At 44.9% G+C, this 19,315-nt stretch overlaps 1 protein-coding gene across 1 annotated transcript in view; it reads left to right on the forward strand.

Annotated features, from left to right (window-relative positions):
- LOC147718256 (nicotinamide N-methyltransferase-like) overlaps window positions 1-19,315 on the forward strand; it is a 107,051-nt gene that overhangs the window by 31,137 nt on the left and 56,599 nt on the right. The window contains exon 2 of the mRNA XM_086918247.1: window positions 10,113-10,320. Coding sequence (XP_086774373.1) covers window positions 10,113-10,320 — 208 coding nt within the window. The remainder of the gene's footprint in view (window positions 1-10,112; window positions 10,321-19,315) is intronic.

A 19,315-nucleotide genomic window follows, 5' to 3' on the forward strand; every position in this document is an offset into this window, starting at 1 on the left:
ATGGGCTAGTTCTCTCGGTGTTGTCAACATGTTTCGAGGCTGACTGCCTCTTCGTCAGGACGGGGTCAGATCACTCTGTCACTCACTAAGGTTGGCAACAATGTGTGCTATGTGTATATACAGGTGAATGGAAAATAGATTATAATACAACTGCAAAATGGCATTCAATATTGAACAGTTGTAGCCCTGTCAGTATTTCCGAGTCGTGGGCCTGCAGAGATAAAGATAGAGCATGTAAGTATTTACTGCGCGTCTCAATGCGCGTTCATGTATCACCTGAGGAAGAAAAGTTGGGGACATAAGGTGACTTTGCGATTTGCTGGTAAAATACACTTAGGTGCTGTGAAGAAAGGAGACTGCTGAGGGAACCACAGGCTCTGCTGGAGATGTGGTGTGGATTTGAGGCGGCACCACAATTTTCCTAGATTTCTTAAAGAAGTGCACTTAGAAGTTCTCCGCACTAGGAAACGGTGTCAGGGAAGATAATTTGGGGTTGGAAGTGATGTTTGCTTGCTGTTTGATCATTTCAAATAGCATCTTGGGACTGTTTTTAGCACCTTCCAGCTGCGCCCTGAAATGTTCAGTTTTAGCAATGCAGTTTTTTTTTACTGTAGGTGCTTCTCATTTTCCTTAGCTGGTAGAGGCCAGTGGTGGAAGACTAGTTTCTCCAGATCCTCTCTGAAAGTTTAAGTTTACGGCATTCGTCATTTAGGTAACCATTAAACAAAGGTTTGGATTGTTTGAGAGGAATCCTGTTTCTGTGCATTGGAATCAAAGATATTAGCCACAGTGCTAATGTAATGATCAGAAAGATTATCTAGGTTGGTCATGTTAGGAGGAGGCTGAAGTCTAGTCATAGTGATGGAAGTAAACGCATTGATGTTGACATCTCTCCTGTTATAAAACAATTTTTTAGCTTTAAAAGGTTGTCCCTTTCTGCTAGTGGTCTTTTCCAGTATGTGGAAGGCAATTTAATGATGATCCGACCAGTCACAAGGTAGGATGTCTTCCATTTAAATTATATAGTCTCTACAATAATGAGGTCAAGGGTGGTGCCTTTGTTGTGGGTAAGTCCCTTACAGAACTGAGATAAGTTGAGATTGGAGAGGAAAGTTTTAAAGGAGCTGACAAAAAGATCATTGGTGTCATTCCAATGGAGGTTAAAGTCTCCAAGGAAGATATCGTATAGTTGATCCAAACACGAGCTCATAACCGCCAAGATTTGCACTATGAAGAGAAAATTCTCACCCGGAGGATGGTAAATCGAGTGAAGCACACAGACAATCTTGCCCTTATTCCATATTTCTGAGTTTGTTTTTTGGCTAGGCTGGACGATGAATTCATGCAATGCCCCCGCTATTATCCACGGCCAATCACAGCAGATTATGGCATAATCAGGCGGGACTAAAATGTCGAGAATAGAGGCGGAGACATCATTAGGCCATGTTTCCATGAGAATCAATAAGTCCAAATCTTCCGCTAAGATGAGTGCAGAAATGTCAGCAGCATGTTTCACAGCCGATCTGCAGTTGAGCAGCATCAAATTAATGTGAGATGAGGTGTTAATCTCTTTCTGATGAGCAGTAGTTATTTGGAGTAGTATTTCCTTATTACAAATCTGATGTTGACCCGGGGTTCCTTGTCAGGGTCAGGGGAAATAGCGGGGATGTTAATAACAGAAAAAGAGGTAGGTGGAAGAACCCGTGCCACTGTATGAGAATACAAGACCGAGGATGTCTTCAGATGACAGCTGAGACTGAAACCTACGAGGTCTGGGGTGATGGTTAGGAAGAGGCCTGGAGATCCACCTGGAACTAAGTGGGAATCTGGAAAACAATTGTTCGTCCCCATCCCCGAAGACTCTAGGAGGATTGCATTGCACATTCCCATGTGGAGGGAGTATATTCCATTCCCTCTACATCTTCATGGAGAACTGTGGTAGAGACTGCATAATCTCTTTGACAGCCAGGAGATCCTGATTGAGGTCAGCGAACTTCTCCTAATGTTACAGCCAGATCTGGGCATGATGTTTCTTTCATGTTCAGCCAAAGTTCTAACTCATTTCTGTGATGGCAGTTCCTGCCCACCAGTTTGGCCGTAATTTGTAAATTAGTTGGACAGCATCTCCAGCCGTGTGATAGAGAAATGTATTCAGGTGATAGCTGGGTTCATACAACTGGACATCCAGATTTTTTGGATAAAGCAAAGGTAACTTTCTAAAAGTACCTTTTCCAAAATATTCATTACACATCCAAAGTTACCAATGAATAAGGCTTGCAATAAATATTGTAAAATATCCACAAATTAAATGGATAGGTGCTTTCTTTCTGAATATCACCTTATTAAATGTAATATTGCATTTCAATGCTTTTTAATACAGTAGTCAACCCTGTTACTGAGGAAATAGCATTTTGCAGCGTACACCTTTTTACACTAAGGGGGTCATTAGGATGGCAGGCGGACTTAATCCGCCCGCCATCCGATCGGTCTTTGGGACAGCCCGCCATAAAGGTGGGGGTCCCGTGGGGGCATTAGGATGCACTCGCCACTGTGGCGGGCGCATCCTGCATGTTTAGCATTGTGGCGGACGGGTCTCTCAGCACCGCCCGCCACAATGCTAAACATGAACGAATCCATTTGCATTAACAAAGCAGCAGGCACTGTGCAGTGCCTGCTGCTTTGTTAATGCAAATGCAGGGTACAGACTTTGTTAATGCAAATGCAAGGTACAGACTTTCGAATTCTGTATCGCTTTACAAGGAGTCTCTATGCAACTTAAACAGTGAAGAAAACGGCTTGTTTTCGAAAAAAATATTGCCAGAACTTTATTGACAAAAGTATAGGTTGCATACACAACATATTTCTGAATTAGCATTTTAAAAACCAATGAAATTCACAGAAAAACCATAGGTTTTACACACGTTATAGTTAGGAAGTAGCATTTAAAAAAACCTATGAAATTCACTGAAAAAACCATAGGTTTGACACATGTTATAGTTAGCTGGAAATTTTACTGATATAAAACCAATGAAATTACACGTTATAGTTAGTTGGACTCACTATAACTTGCGCGTGCAATGCACTGCTGATGACGTCACATATTACATCACTCATGACATGGTCAGTGACATCACTCATGACATCACTGATGACACCATCCTTGTGACATAGTGACAGACCTCCTTTCACTGTAATGTAAGCCTTGAAACACATATTCAAAAATAGAAACTGAAATTTAAAAAAAAATGGAGATACCCATATCAGTTACAACAAGCAATTCAGTAATTCCACCATCTATATACACATCCACTCATTCATCAACAGTTCTATATAGTCACTCATACATATACTCACTCATCATATGAAGTGATACACCTATACATCCTGTTACACACCGACAGTTATCCAAAAGTTACTCACACACATACTCACACGTGCAAATAAACTATTGAACATCCATTTATTTGAATATAGACTTATACACACACTTCCACCTTACTTCTATTGAAAATTACACATATTTATTCTCTTAAACAATCACTTATAGAAACACATACTTATTTAAACAGGAACTCTTACAATCTCTTACTCTCACATATACTCACTTATATACATCAATATTCACATATACTAGATTAAAACATATGTAGTTACTGATAAAGACACTAGTGAGACAGTCATTCACTCACTAACAAACACATATACACACTCATCCACCCATACAGTCCTGCACATATGCTGTCTTCAAAACACATACAAACAGAGAGTCAGTCACTCATGCATCTATGTGCTAAGTAATACCCCCACCAAACCATATAGACACTCATACTGATACTAAGAGAAACATCTAATAACCCATATACATACGCATGTAGCTACTTACCAACACATGTAGCCACTTATACACAAAGTGAAACACTAATATATATATTTAAATATTTAAACATTACTCACTAATATTTATTTTTCAGAAAGACACATATTCACTGGATGGTGTCATCAGTGATATCATGAGTGATGTCACTGTCCATGTCATGAGTGATGTAATATGTGACGTCATCAGCAGTGCATTGCACGTGCAAGTTATAGTGAGTCCAACTAACTATAACGTGGAATTTCATTGGTTTTATATCAGTAAAATTTCCAGCTAACTATAACATGTGTCAAACCTATGGTTTTTTCAGTGAATTTCATAGGTTTTTTAAATGCTACTTCCTAACTATAACGTGTGTAAAACCTATGGTTTTTTCTGTGAATATATATATATATAACATTTGTATGGCAAAATGAAACCCCTCATTTTGTTCCTTTTCAAATTAAATGTATTAAGTGTTACCACTTTATTCCAATCAAGATGACTTCAGGTGTGCCATACTTTTGTCATAAGTAAGACTGTTAGCGTTCTAGTTATTCTTTAGAACACTCTGGGACATTCTGTCATTGGGCTATAGTTGGGCTACATCTGGCTGATATTTGGGCTACATTTGGGCTCTTTTGTCTCTGGTGGCCATCTTGGGAGACTGCATATCAGAATTTTTTTTTTTTAAGTTTGAAAAGCTTTATTGAGATGAAGAAAAAAATGTAAAACATCAGTACAACAGCACAAATAAAGAGAAATAGGAATTAAAATAATTGTGGAGAATAATGTGCCAATAAACAAGAAAGGCCCCAAAAGGGAAAAACGCTATACAAAGAAAAAATGCTTTTATAACTTTTCATTTTGTGGGGAAGGAAGAGAGAAAGAAAGAGGGAAGAAAGGGGAAAATGGGGGAATGGAAGGGGAACAGCAATAGAAAAATAGATGGTAAGAGAAATAAAGAGGTAGGAAATACAGAGAAGTTCACAGTAATAATAATAACAGTAATACTAAATATAACAATAACATGAGATCAAGAGGCACTTTTAGATAAAAAGTCTGTTAAAGGGGACCAAAGTAAATCACGTTTTATCAACAATGGAATAGAAGAAGCACATGTACGATCTAGTCAATGATGATGGCAGAGCAAATTCCACCAAGCATTATAAACCACGTTTGTAGTGTCTTTCCAATTAGTTGTTATAATTTGAAAAGCGATAGCTATGCAAAGATCAATAAATTTACGAGTATGGAGTGGGACATCCCAAACTGGGGCCAAACCACCCAGGAATACAGAAGAAATAACAAAGGGAACATTAGTAGATAAAATCTTATTAAGTGTAGACCAAATGTGGGACCACATAAGTTGGACCTTAGGACAAAGAAAAAACATGTGAACAAAGTCACCAGGAGTGCATGAACAGGACCAACACTTCTTAGTGTCTAACAATTTAAATTTAAACAAGTCACAGGGAGTATAAAATATTCTATTATAAAAAAAATAAAGGGTTTGTGTGGTACTAGCGGAACGAGAGGTGGAATGAAGTTTGGACCAAATAGAGTCCCAGGTAAGTGAGGGGAAAGTTTGATTGAGGTCCGATTCCCAGATAAGTTCAAGATTAGTTTTAGGCCTGTCAATAAGTGAGGGAGAAAGTAATTTATAAATAGCAGAGGCCTTAAGGGGAACCTGAAAGTTAGGTGGAGAGGCAAGGAGGGGAGGTGAAGAGGATGAAGGAGTGTTGTGTAGGATAACAGTGGATAGTTTGGACAGAAGTTCATGAAAGTGTATGCAGTATTTGTTAGAGATACCGAAGGAGTCACAAAGTGCTGGAAAGGTTAATAAGGAATTGTCAGAAATAAGATGGCGGTAAGTGAGAATTCCTTTGTCAATCCACTCCTTCCAAAAGAGCGAACGATTGCGTAATTTAAGAGATTTATTATACCAAAGTGGGGTATTCATATGAAGAGTAGATGGTACAGAGAATGAACAAAAAAGGGCGAGTGTTAAAGCTTTGGAGTGTTTGAAAATAGGAGAAAGTAGTTTAGGAGGTGGTTGAGTGAGATTGGAGGCAATACGGAAGGAGAAGGGGTGAAGTTCAGCCAATTCCAGAGAGCTCCAAGCCGTAGAAGGAGGAGACGAGGTATCAAGAAAAGGTCAAATTTGCTTGAGAGTAAAAGCAGAATGAAAGCGTGAGATATTGGGGAAGTTGACACCACCAAGATGTTTAGGTTGTTGAAGACGGAGGAGAGAGACTCTAGCCTTACGCTTATTCCACAGGAATTTGGAAAAAAGACTATTGATAGACTTAAAAAAGAAATGGGGGAGAGAGATAGGAAGCATGGAGAGACAGAAGTTCACAATAGGAAGGAGCATCATTTTAATAGTGGAGAGACGACCCCACCAGGAAAGAAAAAGAGGGGACCAACGTTCTAATAGAGAAGAGAGCTTTTTAAGAATATCGGAGTGATTAATTTTGATAGTTTCTCTAATAGTGTTAGCATATAAAACGCCAAGACATTTGATAGAGCCAGAGTTCCATTGGAAACCAGAACCCTGAAACATGTGAGGAAGACAGAATTTATTGAGGGGAAGGACTTCAGTTTTATCAATATTTAATTTATATCCAGAAACACAGAGGAATAATCATGTAATAAAGAAAAGAAAGCGGGAAGGGCAACAACAGGGTTAGAAATGTAAAGCAAAATATCGTCTGCATAAGCAGTAAACTTAATCTCAACATCTTTATAAAGAAAGCCAGAATAGGAAGGGGATTGTCGAATTTTCTCAAGGAAGGGTTCGAGTGCCAGAATAAAGAGAAGGGGGGAAAGTGGACAGCCTTGTCTGGTTCCTCTATGAAGGGGAAAATAATCAGATTGCATACCATTAATCCATATAAAAGTGGAAGGAGCAGAATAAAGCAACCGAACAAATTTAAGAAAAGTGGGACTGAAACCGTGCCAGCGAAGGGCGCCAAACATAAAATCCCAGTTGACACGGTCAAATGCCTTCTCGGCGTCTAGAGTAATGGCAGCCAAGGGACTGTCCATTTTAGCAGAAAGATGAATGATATTAAGAAGGGTTCTAGAATTGTCTGTAATGGATCTTCCCTTACCAAAGCCGGATTGATGAATGTTGACCAAATCAGGGACAATGGAATTAATCCGTAAAGCCAGAATTTTCGCATACAGTTTACAATCAGTAATAATGAGGGAGATGGGTCGGGAATTTTTACATAGGGAAGGTGTTGTAACTTTAAATTGGTTTCTCCCTGCCTGCCGTTCCCCCCCTCCCCTTTCCCCCATGATGGTATAACCCAAGCTGTCAGCCTGGAGGCAGCCTTGGAATGTTGAGATTTGTTATGCCGCCCAGCTGGGTGCACCTGAAGATTAATGCTCAATAAATCGTACTAACCTTTATCCTGTGTAGAGCGTCCTTACTACACTTTTTGGCGACGAGGGTCAAGGAGCTGAGCCAGGGTCAGCGTGGTGTGCCCCCCTGGACAAACCTTTGCTGGGACGGAAGATTTGAAGAAATAAGATCTTACCATATGTGTGAAAACTTGCCCGGCATCTCCGCTGAGTCCCTCTTCAGCATCGCGTCATTTCACCACAGCACGCAGAAAAACAAAAACTACATGAAGAAAGTGACAACCCAGGCCAGTTTGAATTGGGTGCCACAAGCTGAGGTAGAGCTGGTGTTGGCGGCGGGGTGTGCTGCGAGAAAACCGTTCGCAGCAGAAAGGAGGTTCGTGCTTCGCATGTCAAGGGACTTGCTTGAGGTGAGAGGCGGTGTGCGGAGGGGTGCCTGAGGCAAGCAATAGCGGGGGATCCATTGACCATGGTGCAGAGATAAGCCGGCGAGGAGCCAGTGAAATAATAACGGCTCCTGCCGTGTTGGTGAACTGTAATTGACTGGGAGTACTGCGCAACCCGCTGAGGCAATTAGTCAGACACCGCTTATGTGAAGAGACGTCGGGGTGAGAAGCGAGGAGACATCGAGTGAACAGCCCACGCCTGACGCGATTGCCACGCAGTCTCCATTTCGTTTGTCTGAAGGGGTGGAAGCATTAAACCCCATTCTGTCTTCGCACGAAGGATTAGCGAATGGGAGCTAGGCGTTAAGGGCATTGAACCGTGGCAGAGTAGTTTTCCTCACGGCGAGGCTCGGGGAGGTGACAACGCTCACCACAGGAAGTTCCCGCCCACATCCAAGAACTGAGAGAAACGAAGAGGCAGAAAGAGGACTCGGATTGTTCACTCAGCAATGTGATATGAAAGCCAGTGTTAAGTGCCAACTAGGTTATTTAAGAGTTTAGGGGAGTGGGTAACACTCTTCTAGTTACATCTAGGTATTTTGCCCATACAAAATTGCACCTATTAACCAAACCAGTGAGGCTCATTTTTCTCCACCTCCAGCTGCAGGTTTATTGGGAATTTGTTATAATCACAGTGGTTTAGGCTCCTCTACTGTATGGCCATGGCAGGTGCAGGAATGAGCCAGCCCCCACCCTTCCTAAATGAGCTGGGGGAGCCGGGAATACCATGGAAGAGGTGGGTCGGGATTTTCAAATCCTATCTTATAGCGATTGGAGGAGGAAGTTATAACAATGTTAGGAAACAACACATTCTGTTACATAATTTGGGCATACATGGGAGGAAGGTGTTCGAAGACATAACTGGAAGGCTAGTAGATGATGAACAAGAAGAGGTTGAAGGGGTGAATGTATATGAGTATACCTTGATAAAACTGGAGGAACACTTTAAAATGAAACTTAATGTTGTGCTGGAGAGGCATAAGTTCTATAAAAGGGGCCAGAAGAAAGATGAGAAAATCACAAATTATGTAGCGGTTTTGAAGGGATTAGCAGCTACATGTGAATTTGGTGCACTGTCTGACTCTATGATAAGGGACCAGATTGTGAGATGCAGTACCCTAAACATGGCGGCATCTGAAGAAGGCTCGTAAGCAGAAATGCATTATTCCCAATTTGTCTGTCATATTAAAGGTCTTCCAACATTCCACTGTGAGGCCTCTGCTTCTTTGTCTATGTAGGTGCTCTCTTCACTCTTCATCACCTCAAAAAAATTAAACCCTTCATTCTAGCTGATGACTTTAAATCAGTTGTACATTAACTGCTCCTGTCTAGAATTGATTATGGCAATGCCACTCTTTCTGGCACCCCTAAAGAACACCTAGCCCCTATCAAATCCGTTCTTAACCTCGCTGCCAGGCTTATCTCTGACTGTAAGCGATACGATCACATCTCCCCAGATTAAAACACCTCAAATGGCTGCCAATTGAAGGCAGATCCACCTACAAGAATGCCTGTATCACACACAAAGCCCTACACCAAAATACCCCTTCCTACCTTTCGTCAAACTCCAAAAAGCCGGGTGTACTAGAATACTGAGGAGCACTAACGCTCTTGTCCTCAGCTAAAAAAAGCAACTCAATCTTGCTCATTCTCTGGTAATTCCCCTTCTATCTAGAATTCACTTACCAAAGATCTTCGTTGTAACCCATCCTACTCCTTCAAAAAAAACTCAAGCTGCTTTTCCCAACAAATATTGGGGTTACTAATTATACTTACTGTCTCTGGCCATGTACTCCTCCTCTATTCACTACTTATACAGGCTCCCCTCTACCTATAATTCACCTCATCCCTCCCTCCCACAATTTTACCTAAATCTCTCGCCTTTTTCCAACTAATAACTTACTATATAATTCTTCTCTGTCTTCCTGATCTACTATCTACAATCTGCTACATGATTTTGAACTTCTTATCTTTAGTCACACTGAAACTCGATTGCCTTACCTTATTTTAGCAATTGTATTTAGTTCAGCCTGTTCGCTATGTTTAAACAAATTCTGTAAAGCGCTCTGATACTCTTGGATCCAGCTAGCGCTATATAAAACCTTTAAATAAATAAATAAATAAATACTGTATTTTTTCTTGTGTCGTGTTTTAAGCTAATTACAGGCTAAGCAGTGCATAGATACTGTACACATTGCAGCTAAATTAAGTCTGACTGCTTTTGAGGCAAGCTACCAGAGGGTTAAACACAGGTAAGTTGTTGACTTTTGTAGTTCACCATGACAAGGTCTGTGGCTGTTGCTTCTGAAGGTCTCACACCCCCCTCAACTAGCAACCCAATTTCAAACATACATGTATTACGGTTTGCTGATAAGGAACGAACATGTGACATTTTAGGTTTGGAGTTTGCTTAAGCATGAACCTTTTTCTAATCAACACAGGTGATGTTAAAGGAGAAACCCTGATCGGACTTTCCTTTGGTCCCTTTGTTCAATACACCCTCCCAATCTGTGACAATTTCAATGAGATCACCTTTGCCTGTGCAGATAATAACTCCATCCAGGAGATACAGAAATGGCTGAAGAATGAACCTGATGCCTTGGACTGGAGTCATATAATAAAGATGATTTGTGAGCTTCAAGGCTGTGGGTAAGAGTCCTGCTCTCTAGTAAGACGGTCCGACTGTGATTTACTATTCTCTCTCTTCTTTTAGATCCCCTTTTATGAAGGTTACTGCTCATAGACTTGAGCAGACATGGCCTGGGGAGAATTAAAGGAAAATAATGATTTTATGTCATTGCTGTGAACTGTAAAAGAAGGAATACACTTCTATGTGCTATACTTGGGCTTCTATGATCACAGCCTCATTTACTCAGAAACACAGATAAACCAAATTCTTGCTAAACTACCAATGATTCCATGTTAACATAGTTTTCCTCACATAATACAATTCCACTATAATTCTAGGTCCTGATAAAAGTTCTGATCAAGAGCTGATCAAACCACCATTTCCATGCACCCAAATATTTACTGGTACCTTCATGTCCTCAGCCTGTGTGATGAATGTTGAATACTAGTAGGAGTGATAGGGAGGTGATGTTTTGGCTTGTTGTCATATGCCCCACTTTAATTGTGAAAATATACAAAGTTCAATTCTCCTCTTGGTGACTAAATCTTTATAGGATTATCATTTTAAATGATGAATCCTCATTCACATAATGTGGCATTCTTTATAACAGGAACATAAACATCTATCAATTGGAGGCACCCAATGTGCTCCTGCCTCATGACCTATGACTACATCATTCAGGGTGGAGTCAACATGACGGTAACATGGATAGCATCTTGGTTGTAGTTAACAATTCTAGTTTGAGTTTTTTTTAATAAAAAATAAAACGTGCAGGGTCTGTAGATTGGCTAACTGAGGGCTCCATTAGGAAGGCAGGCGGACTCTTGTCCGCCTGCCACCCTAGCAGTGCTGGAACCGGCTGCCAGTGGTGTGGCAGTACGACACCGTCTATTAGGATGCCACCGCCATTGTGGCAGTGGCATCCTGCATTCACAACTTCGCCCGCCACAATGCTGTGAATGGACTTTGTGCAGGCGCATGCACATCGTGACAGGCCTGCCACCTTGTCCTTGTCAATGTAGGGGGGTGCCATGGGTGCCCCCAAGTGCAACCCCCCACTCCTCCACCCCCTGGGGGCCCTCAACGGGCCCCCATAGAAAACACTGCATGTATTTCCACTGTGGAGTCTTCGCCATGGAATGGCATGAAATATGCCACATATTCAGGCCCTTTTCCCCAAGTCAGAAATACGACCAGCGGTAAAGCGGTGGACAGCCTTTCCATCCACTGCGGTCCTCTCGCCATACTACTATAGTGGGGGTGATGAGAGAGCATCTGGCAAGCCATCCGCCCGCCATCCAAATGGTCCCTAAGTTTGTATTTTAGTTTGTGACAGTGCTACCGCATCAAAACCTTTTTAGACCAATTCAAATTTAAATTTTGTTTATGTTAAACGTTTTTGTGTCAAGTGCAACAACTGACAATATGAGACTGCCCAATTTTACCCCCACAGTGACATGCCCAATTGACAGAGGGACAGACCAAAGGAAATGAACAAGGGTTATTGCTTTCTGTTTCTAAAATGAGCACTAATAGACAGAAACGTTTGATTATCTTAATTATTTTATGCACAGAAAGTACATGTCATAAAAGATATGGCCCCAGAAATGTGGAGAAGTGTAAGCAACAACTTCATGGATAGGGTGAAATGTTGCACACCATGTGCAGAGATGCAAAATGCAACATAAAGTTCTTCACTATTTTGCCAAAAATGAATAAATTGGAAATCATAAACGGTGTGGAAAGAAGCACTTGAGAGTCCTATCTGGAGCATTTTATATGCCAGAATGTGGTGACCTCTGCAGTTGCCTGGTGGCTTACAAATTGGGATTACCAAAATCATTGAGTGTTATAATTCATATTTCATCGATAATATCCCATTCCTAATGGCACTTACCGAGAACTATTGCATCAGTTATAGGTAACTGTTTTTCCTATCCTTAACTTGGCATACACAAATGTACTAACTAAAGTGTTTGCTATGAAAGAATTAAATTCAAGATACGCTGATCACCTCTGCTTAACCCATGGTAGTTTCCTAAGCTAGGCCTTGCACAGTCTACCCTCTAGCAGTGACACTATTTAGATTTCACAGTCCAGCGATGACGTAGATCAGATGTAAACAAGCTTATCAGGCCTTGCTTCGGAACAATGGACCACCTTCAGTAGCTGCCCTGCTGGAAGATCTCTGGAGAAATACAAGAGCAGGTAATCACAGACACATCAACCAGCAGTTATACCAGCCTACCAGCAAACAAGCATATACTTTGGAACTTTCGCCAATTTTGTGAGTAATTTTAGACTGTGATGCTTTGTTGGAGCTCAAACTCTGATTTGCTCATGGCAGGGGGGAAAGCTGAAGAAATGTAATGTTCTTCTATGTGCTATACATGAGCCTCTATGATCACCGACTCAGCAACTCATAAGCACAGATAGAGGGCAACGTCATGAAGGGTAAGATGGATAAATAGGGCACTCTGCAGGGGAAAGAGATCGTATGCAACCCAGAAGTGTCCCTGGGAATAATTTGGTAAAGAGGTAGGAGGAGAAGCAGTGAAAGATGTAATTAATTAATCCCATTTCAGATTTCAGGGTGTGGATAAGGAGGTGATGATCAATAGTACAGGATTTTACTGACAGGTCCAGCAATATTGGAGACAGGCGTAACTTTATCTATGGTCAGGAGGGCATTGTCTATGATTTGCAAGGTAGCTGTCGCTATGCTGTAGTGCGGTCTAAAGATGTACTGATAGCCATGGTGGAAAGGTTGATTTTGGGACTTCTGTTTTAATGGTCTTGACATTGGCTGGTAGGTGAGTGATAACCCGGTAGTGGGCAAAGTCATCAGACTCTTGTCAGTGTGGAGTATCAGGCCTATCTTGGGAGATTCTGAGACCATGCTTCGATTCAACAGCAAAACTGCAGCAGGCATTATTGCCAGTCTGATGAATGGTACGAGCAGATATGACCTTTGACCCTGTCACCAGGTAGGTCACCCCCCTCAGCCACAACACGGTCCCCATGTGCCGCTGCCCGCTGTGTCCTTGCCTGATTGCCTCTGATTGCTGCCGTCCTCTTCTCCTCTGCCTCAGACTGCTTTTTTTTCCTTTTGTGCCAACTGTTACTGTTTCTTTCCTTTTTGCCACTATTCCTGGTTTTCTGCCCCTTATTGTTGCTTCTTCTCCACTGTTGCCAGTGCCCTGTGCCCTCGCCCCTGCCCCCCACCCGCTCCCCTCCCTCGCACTTCCCACCGCTGCCTCCCTGCGGCCCGCCCCCCTGGTGCCCTGTTCACCACCCCACTCCTGCCTCCCAGTTAATCTTCCCTCCCATAATCCCTCTTATGGAGGCCGCGCGGTGTGAAGGGAGCGACCTTTGAATCTGTCACCAGGTAGGTCGCCCCCCTCAGCTGTCACAATGTCCCCCTGTGCCGCTGCCCGCTGTGTCCTCGCCTGATTGCCTCTGTTTGCTGCTGTCCTCTTCTCCTCTGCCTCGGTCTGCTTTCTTTTCCTTTTGTGCCAACTGTTACTGTTTCTTTCCTTTTTGCCACTGTTCCTGGTTTTCTGCCCCTTATTGTTCCTTCTTCTCCACTGTCTCCAGTGCCCTGTGCCCTCCCCCCTGGGCCCTACCCGCTCCCCTCCCTTGCACTTCCCGCCGCTGCCTCCCTGCGGCCCTGCTCCCTTGTGCCCCTTTTGCCACCCCGCTCCTGCCTCCCAGCTGCTCCTCCCTCCCATAGCCCCTCATATGAAGGCAGTTGGCGTGCCGAAGGAGCGTCAAAGGTAAGCCCGTCTGCGCCCATCCATGCCTGGACCGTGCCCAGCACCAGAACCGCTGGCCCCCGCCAAAGAACGCCGACTGAGATACAACACCACCACCTTCCACGCCCTCAACACCGGCCAACCAACTGCCTGCTACCAAGCCACTCCGAAGAGTGCCCATGGACCCTTCGCCTGCCAATACTGCAAATTCACCTGCGTCCGAACCTGCACCCCACCACCCAGAGCAGGGAACAACAACAACTACCTCAAGTGCATCCTGCTCAACACCTGCTCCGTCCACAAGCACGCCGCCAAACTCTGGGACCTCCCCGACACAACAGCACCAGACGTCGCCTTCCTCACCGAAACCTGGATGAACGCCTCCTCATCCCCCGACATCGCCATAGCCATCCCGGACGGTTACAAAATCACCCGAAAGGACTGCGTCACCCAAACCGGAGGAGGAATCGCCTTCATCTAAAGGAACACCGTCGACATCACGACCCGCTCCGAAGATGCCCTCACCACGGCCGACCACCTACACTTCCAGATCCACACCGACCCCAAGACCACCTCGTCTACACACCTCACGGCCACGCACACAATTCAGTGAAGCCATCGCCAACTTCATCAGTCCACATGCCCTCGCCTCATCAGACTACATCCTCCTAGGGGACCTGAACTTCCACCTGGAGAACAACAATGACAACAACACCACCACCCCGCTCGACAACCTCGCCAACCTCGGACTCCAGCAACTGGTGAACACCCCACCCACCACGCCAGCCACAAGCTCGACCCCATCTTCTCTGCCAGCAGCCACGTTGCCTTCAGCCACTCCACTGGACTACACCGAACCGACCACAGCTGCATCCACTTCACCTTTAAGAAGACCACATTCCACCACCGCCCCCAACAGATCCCCCTTAGATGCTGGAGCAAAGTCACAACAGACCAGCTAACCACATCACTGAGCCTGAACTCACCATCAACAATACTGACACCAACAACACAGCCCTTAACCTCACACAGTGGATCATCAACTGCGCTGATGCCTTTGCACCACTGAAGAACCCTCCAGGCAAGCCCGGCAACTGGAAAACAACATGGTTCACCGACGACCTCAAAGAATCGAAGAAATCTTGCTGAACCCTCCAGAAAACCTGACGCCGCGAACAGACGACAGAAAACATGACAGCCCTCAAGAACGCCACCCGCAAACACCACCAGCTGATCTGCACCATCAAAAAGACATTGTTCAAAGAACGGCTGGACAACACACACAACAGCAAGGAACTCTTCAGCATCTTAAAAGCGCGCTCCAATCCCAGCGCCAACAGCAACAACAGCACACTGTTGCAAGACCTCTGCAACTCCCTCACCACATTCTTTCACTGCAAGATTGCCGATATCCACAACAGCTTTGGTGCCCAGACTCTGCCCCCAGCCACAGAACCAACACCTCCGACAACCACCCTCAACGCTTGGACTCCCATCAGCACTGAAGACACCGCCCACGCTATGAACACTATTCACTTCAGCTCTCCTTCCAACCCATCCCCTCACCACATCTTCAACAAAGCCGACACCATCATCGCTCAACACCAACAGAACGTCATAAACAACTCCCTCACGTCTGCCACCTTCCCGGAGAGCTGGAAGCATGCAGAGATCAACGCCCTACTGAAGAAACCCACAGCGGACAATAAAGACCTCAAAAACTTCTGCCCCATCTCTCTTCTTCCCTTCCCTGCAAAAGTTATCGAGAAGATCGTCAATAAACAGCTGACCGCATTCCTCGATGCATCCCAGTCTGGATTTAGAGCCAACCACAGCACCGAGACCGCCCTCATCGCAGCCACCAATGACATCAGGACCCTACTTTAAAACGGGGAAACAACCACCCTCTTCCTCCTAGACCTCTCAACCGCCTTTGATACAGTCTGCCATCGTACCCTAATAACCTGCCGCCACAACGCCAGTATCCAAGTAAAGCTCTGGACTGGATCACCTTGTTCCTCTCCGACAGTACCCAGAGACGCCTCCTCCCTCCCTTCCGCTCCGCGGCCACCCACATCATCTGCAGCATACCCCAAGGCTCATCGCTCAGCCCAACCCTCTTCAATATCTACCTGAGCCCCTACGCCACCATCGCATGCAAACACAACCTCAACATCATCTCATACGCCGACGACACCCAGCTGATACTCTCCCTCACCAAAGACCCAGCCACCGCCAAACTCAACCTCCAGGAAGGAATGACAAACGTCACTGAATGGATGAAACTCAGAATTCTGAAACTGAACTCAGACAAGACGGAGGTCCTCATTCTCTGCCCATCCCCTTCTGCTTGGGACGACTCCTGGTGGCCCACAGAACTGGGCACTGCACCGACAACCACTGACCACGCATGCAACCAAGGATTCATCCTGGACTCCTCTCTCACAATGACCAAGCAAGTCATCGCCATCTCATCATCATGCTTCAACACCCTGTGCATGCTCAGTAAGATCTTCCAGTGGATCCCTACATGAACTAGACGGATGGTCACCCAGGTCTTCGTCACCAGCCAACTAGACTATGGGATCGTCCTATACACAGGAACCACAGTCAAACTTCAGAAAAGATTCCAACCCATACAGAACGCATCTGCACGACTCATCCTCGACATCCCCCACCCACAGCCACATATCAGCCCACCTGCGAGACCTGCACTGGCTCCTCGTCAACAAAAGGATCACGTTCAGGCTCCTCACCCACGCACACAAAGCGATCCACGACTTAGGTCCCGAATACCTCAACAACTGCCTCACGTTCTACACTCCAACACGCAAACTCTGCTCCGCCAGCCTCGCCCTCGCCACTATCCCACGGATCCACAGAACCACCGCCGGAGGAAGATCATTCTCGTACCTGGCGGCCAAGACATGGAACTCCCTGCCCTCCCACCAACGACTGACCCAGGATCACCTCACATTCAGGAAACTCCTCAAGACCTGGCTCTTTGAGCAGTAGCGGCACCTCTCCCCCCCTCCCCAGACCCTTGAGACCCCTACGGGTGAGTTGCGCGCTCTACAAATGTATTGATTGATTGATTGATATGGTACCTATACACAAACAAATTATAATACTTTAGTATTAACTCTGTCACTTAAGGTATCACCTCATGAAAGCTTTTCAAATCTCAACCAACCTTTAGTTTCGTTAATGTTTTTGCTTTCATTTAGATTGTCTTTAGAGGCTCCTTTATCAAAAGTGCAGACACTGTTGTGAGTATGATTTTAGCCTCAAACCCACAAGAAAATGTGGATGGGTTAGTTTCACCCAAGTTTTTTCTGGAATAGCCCTACCAACAGTATGTACAAGTTGAACAAAAACAATGGTTACTTTTATTTGCAGCACAATGTTGGAACTGAGCTCAGTGCATAGTAAAAATCAAGGGCCAGATGTACGACCCTTACATTTTGCGACTTGCAGACACTGTTAGCGATTCCTAAAGGGGTCGCTGGGGTCAGCAGACCACAATGTCTGTGACTGCTTTTTCAATAATATATATATATATATTTTTTTAAATGCAGCCTGTTTTCCTTAAAGGAAAACTGGATGCATTTAAAATAGAAAATATAAAACCTTTCAGTTTAAATTTTGAAGAGCAGGCAGTGGTGTCTTGGACCATTGCCTGCTCTTAAGAATTATTTTGCACACACTCACAAAGGGGAAAACGCTTACCACATACTTGAATTGAAGTAGGTGGTAAACTGCAATTGTTTTGCAGCTGCCAATGTGGTCACAACAAAATTGTATATTCCATTGTGACTTGCAGTTAGGGATAGATGACCCTTTCTAATGGCAAGAGTCGCAAAACAGTTTTTGTACATGCCAGCACCCTTTCTTGCAGTCGCAAACAGGCTGATTTCCCGTTTGCGGTTAGCATGGGCGTAAAATCCGTTCCGTTCGTAGAATTTGCAGATTTTCTGCAAGTTCGCGGTCCGTGAATCTCGCGAAATTGAAGAAAAATCTGCGAAATCGCGTGCGGGACGGATTTCAAAAACTGAAGTACATGAAGCACTTACAGGGTTACAGCAGGTGCCCAAGTTGAAGCTAATTTCTTTGTAACCATTTACAAAATGGTTGTTCCAGAGTTGTTGCCTACTTGCAACTATTCTCTGACCCTGCTCTGACCCTTGAAGCAGGGTCAGAGAATAGTTACAAGTATGGCACAATGCTCCAGGCTGTCATAAAAATTAAATCACAACAGGAAGCACTTACAGATAAGGAAGCAGGTGCCGGACTTGAAGCTCAAATTTAGTAACACATTAACCAGCCGCCGGTTGCGGCTGGGCAGGTGTGCTTTCTCCCCATAATCTACAGTGGTGAACCAGAGGGTGCTGTGATGAACCAGAAGGTGCTGTTGTGAACCAGAGGGTGCTGTGATGAACCAGAGGGTCGCAGTGGTGAACCAGAGGGTGGCAGTGGTGAACCAGAGGGTGCTGTGATGAACCAGAAGGTGCAGTTGTGAACCAGAGGGTGCTGTAATGAACCAGAGGGTGGCAGTGATGAACCAGAGGGTGACAGTGGTAAACCAGAGGGTGCTGTGATGAACCAGAGGGTGAAAGTGATGAACCAGAGGGTGGCAGTGATTAACCAGAGGGTGGCAGTGGTGAACCTGAGGGTGTCAGTGGTGAACCAGAGGGTGTCAGTGGTGAACCAGAGGGTGCTGTGAAGAACCAGAGGGTGGCAGTGATGAACCAGAGGGTGGCAGTGGTGAACCGGAGGGTGGCAGTGGTGAACCGGAGGGTAGCAGTCACGAACAAGAGGGTGGCAGTGGTGAACCAAAGGGTGACAGTGATGAACCAGAGGGTGGCAGTGGTGAACCAGAGGGTGGCAGTGATGAACCAGAGGGTGGCAGTGGTGAACCAGAGGGTGGCAGTGATGAACCAGAGGGTGTCAGTGATGAACCAGATGGTGGCAGGGGTGAACCAGAGGGTGGCAGTGGTGAACCAGAGGATGCTGTGATAAACCAGAGGGTGGCAGTGGTGAATAAAGGGTTGCAGTGATGAACCAGAGGGTGGCAGTGATGAACCAGAGGGTGGCAGGGGTGAACCAGAGGGTGGCAGTGGTGAACCAGAGGGTGCTGTGATGAACCAGAGGGTGACAGTGATGAACCAGAGGGTGACAGTGATGAACTAGAGGGTGATGTGATGAACCAGATGGTGGCAGGGGTGAACCAGAGGGTGGCAGTGATGAACCAGAGGGTGAC

This window comes from Lissotriton vulgaris, chromosome 4_1, assembly GCF_964263255.1.
Source record: "Lissotriton vulgaris chromosome 4_1, aLisVul1.2, whole genome shotgun sequence".
NCBI lineage: Eukaryota > Metazoa > Chordata > Amphibia > Caudata > Salamandridae > Lissotriton > Lissotriton vulgaris.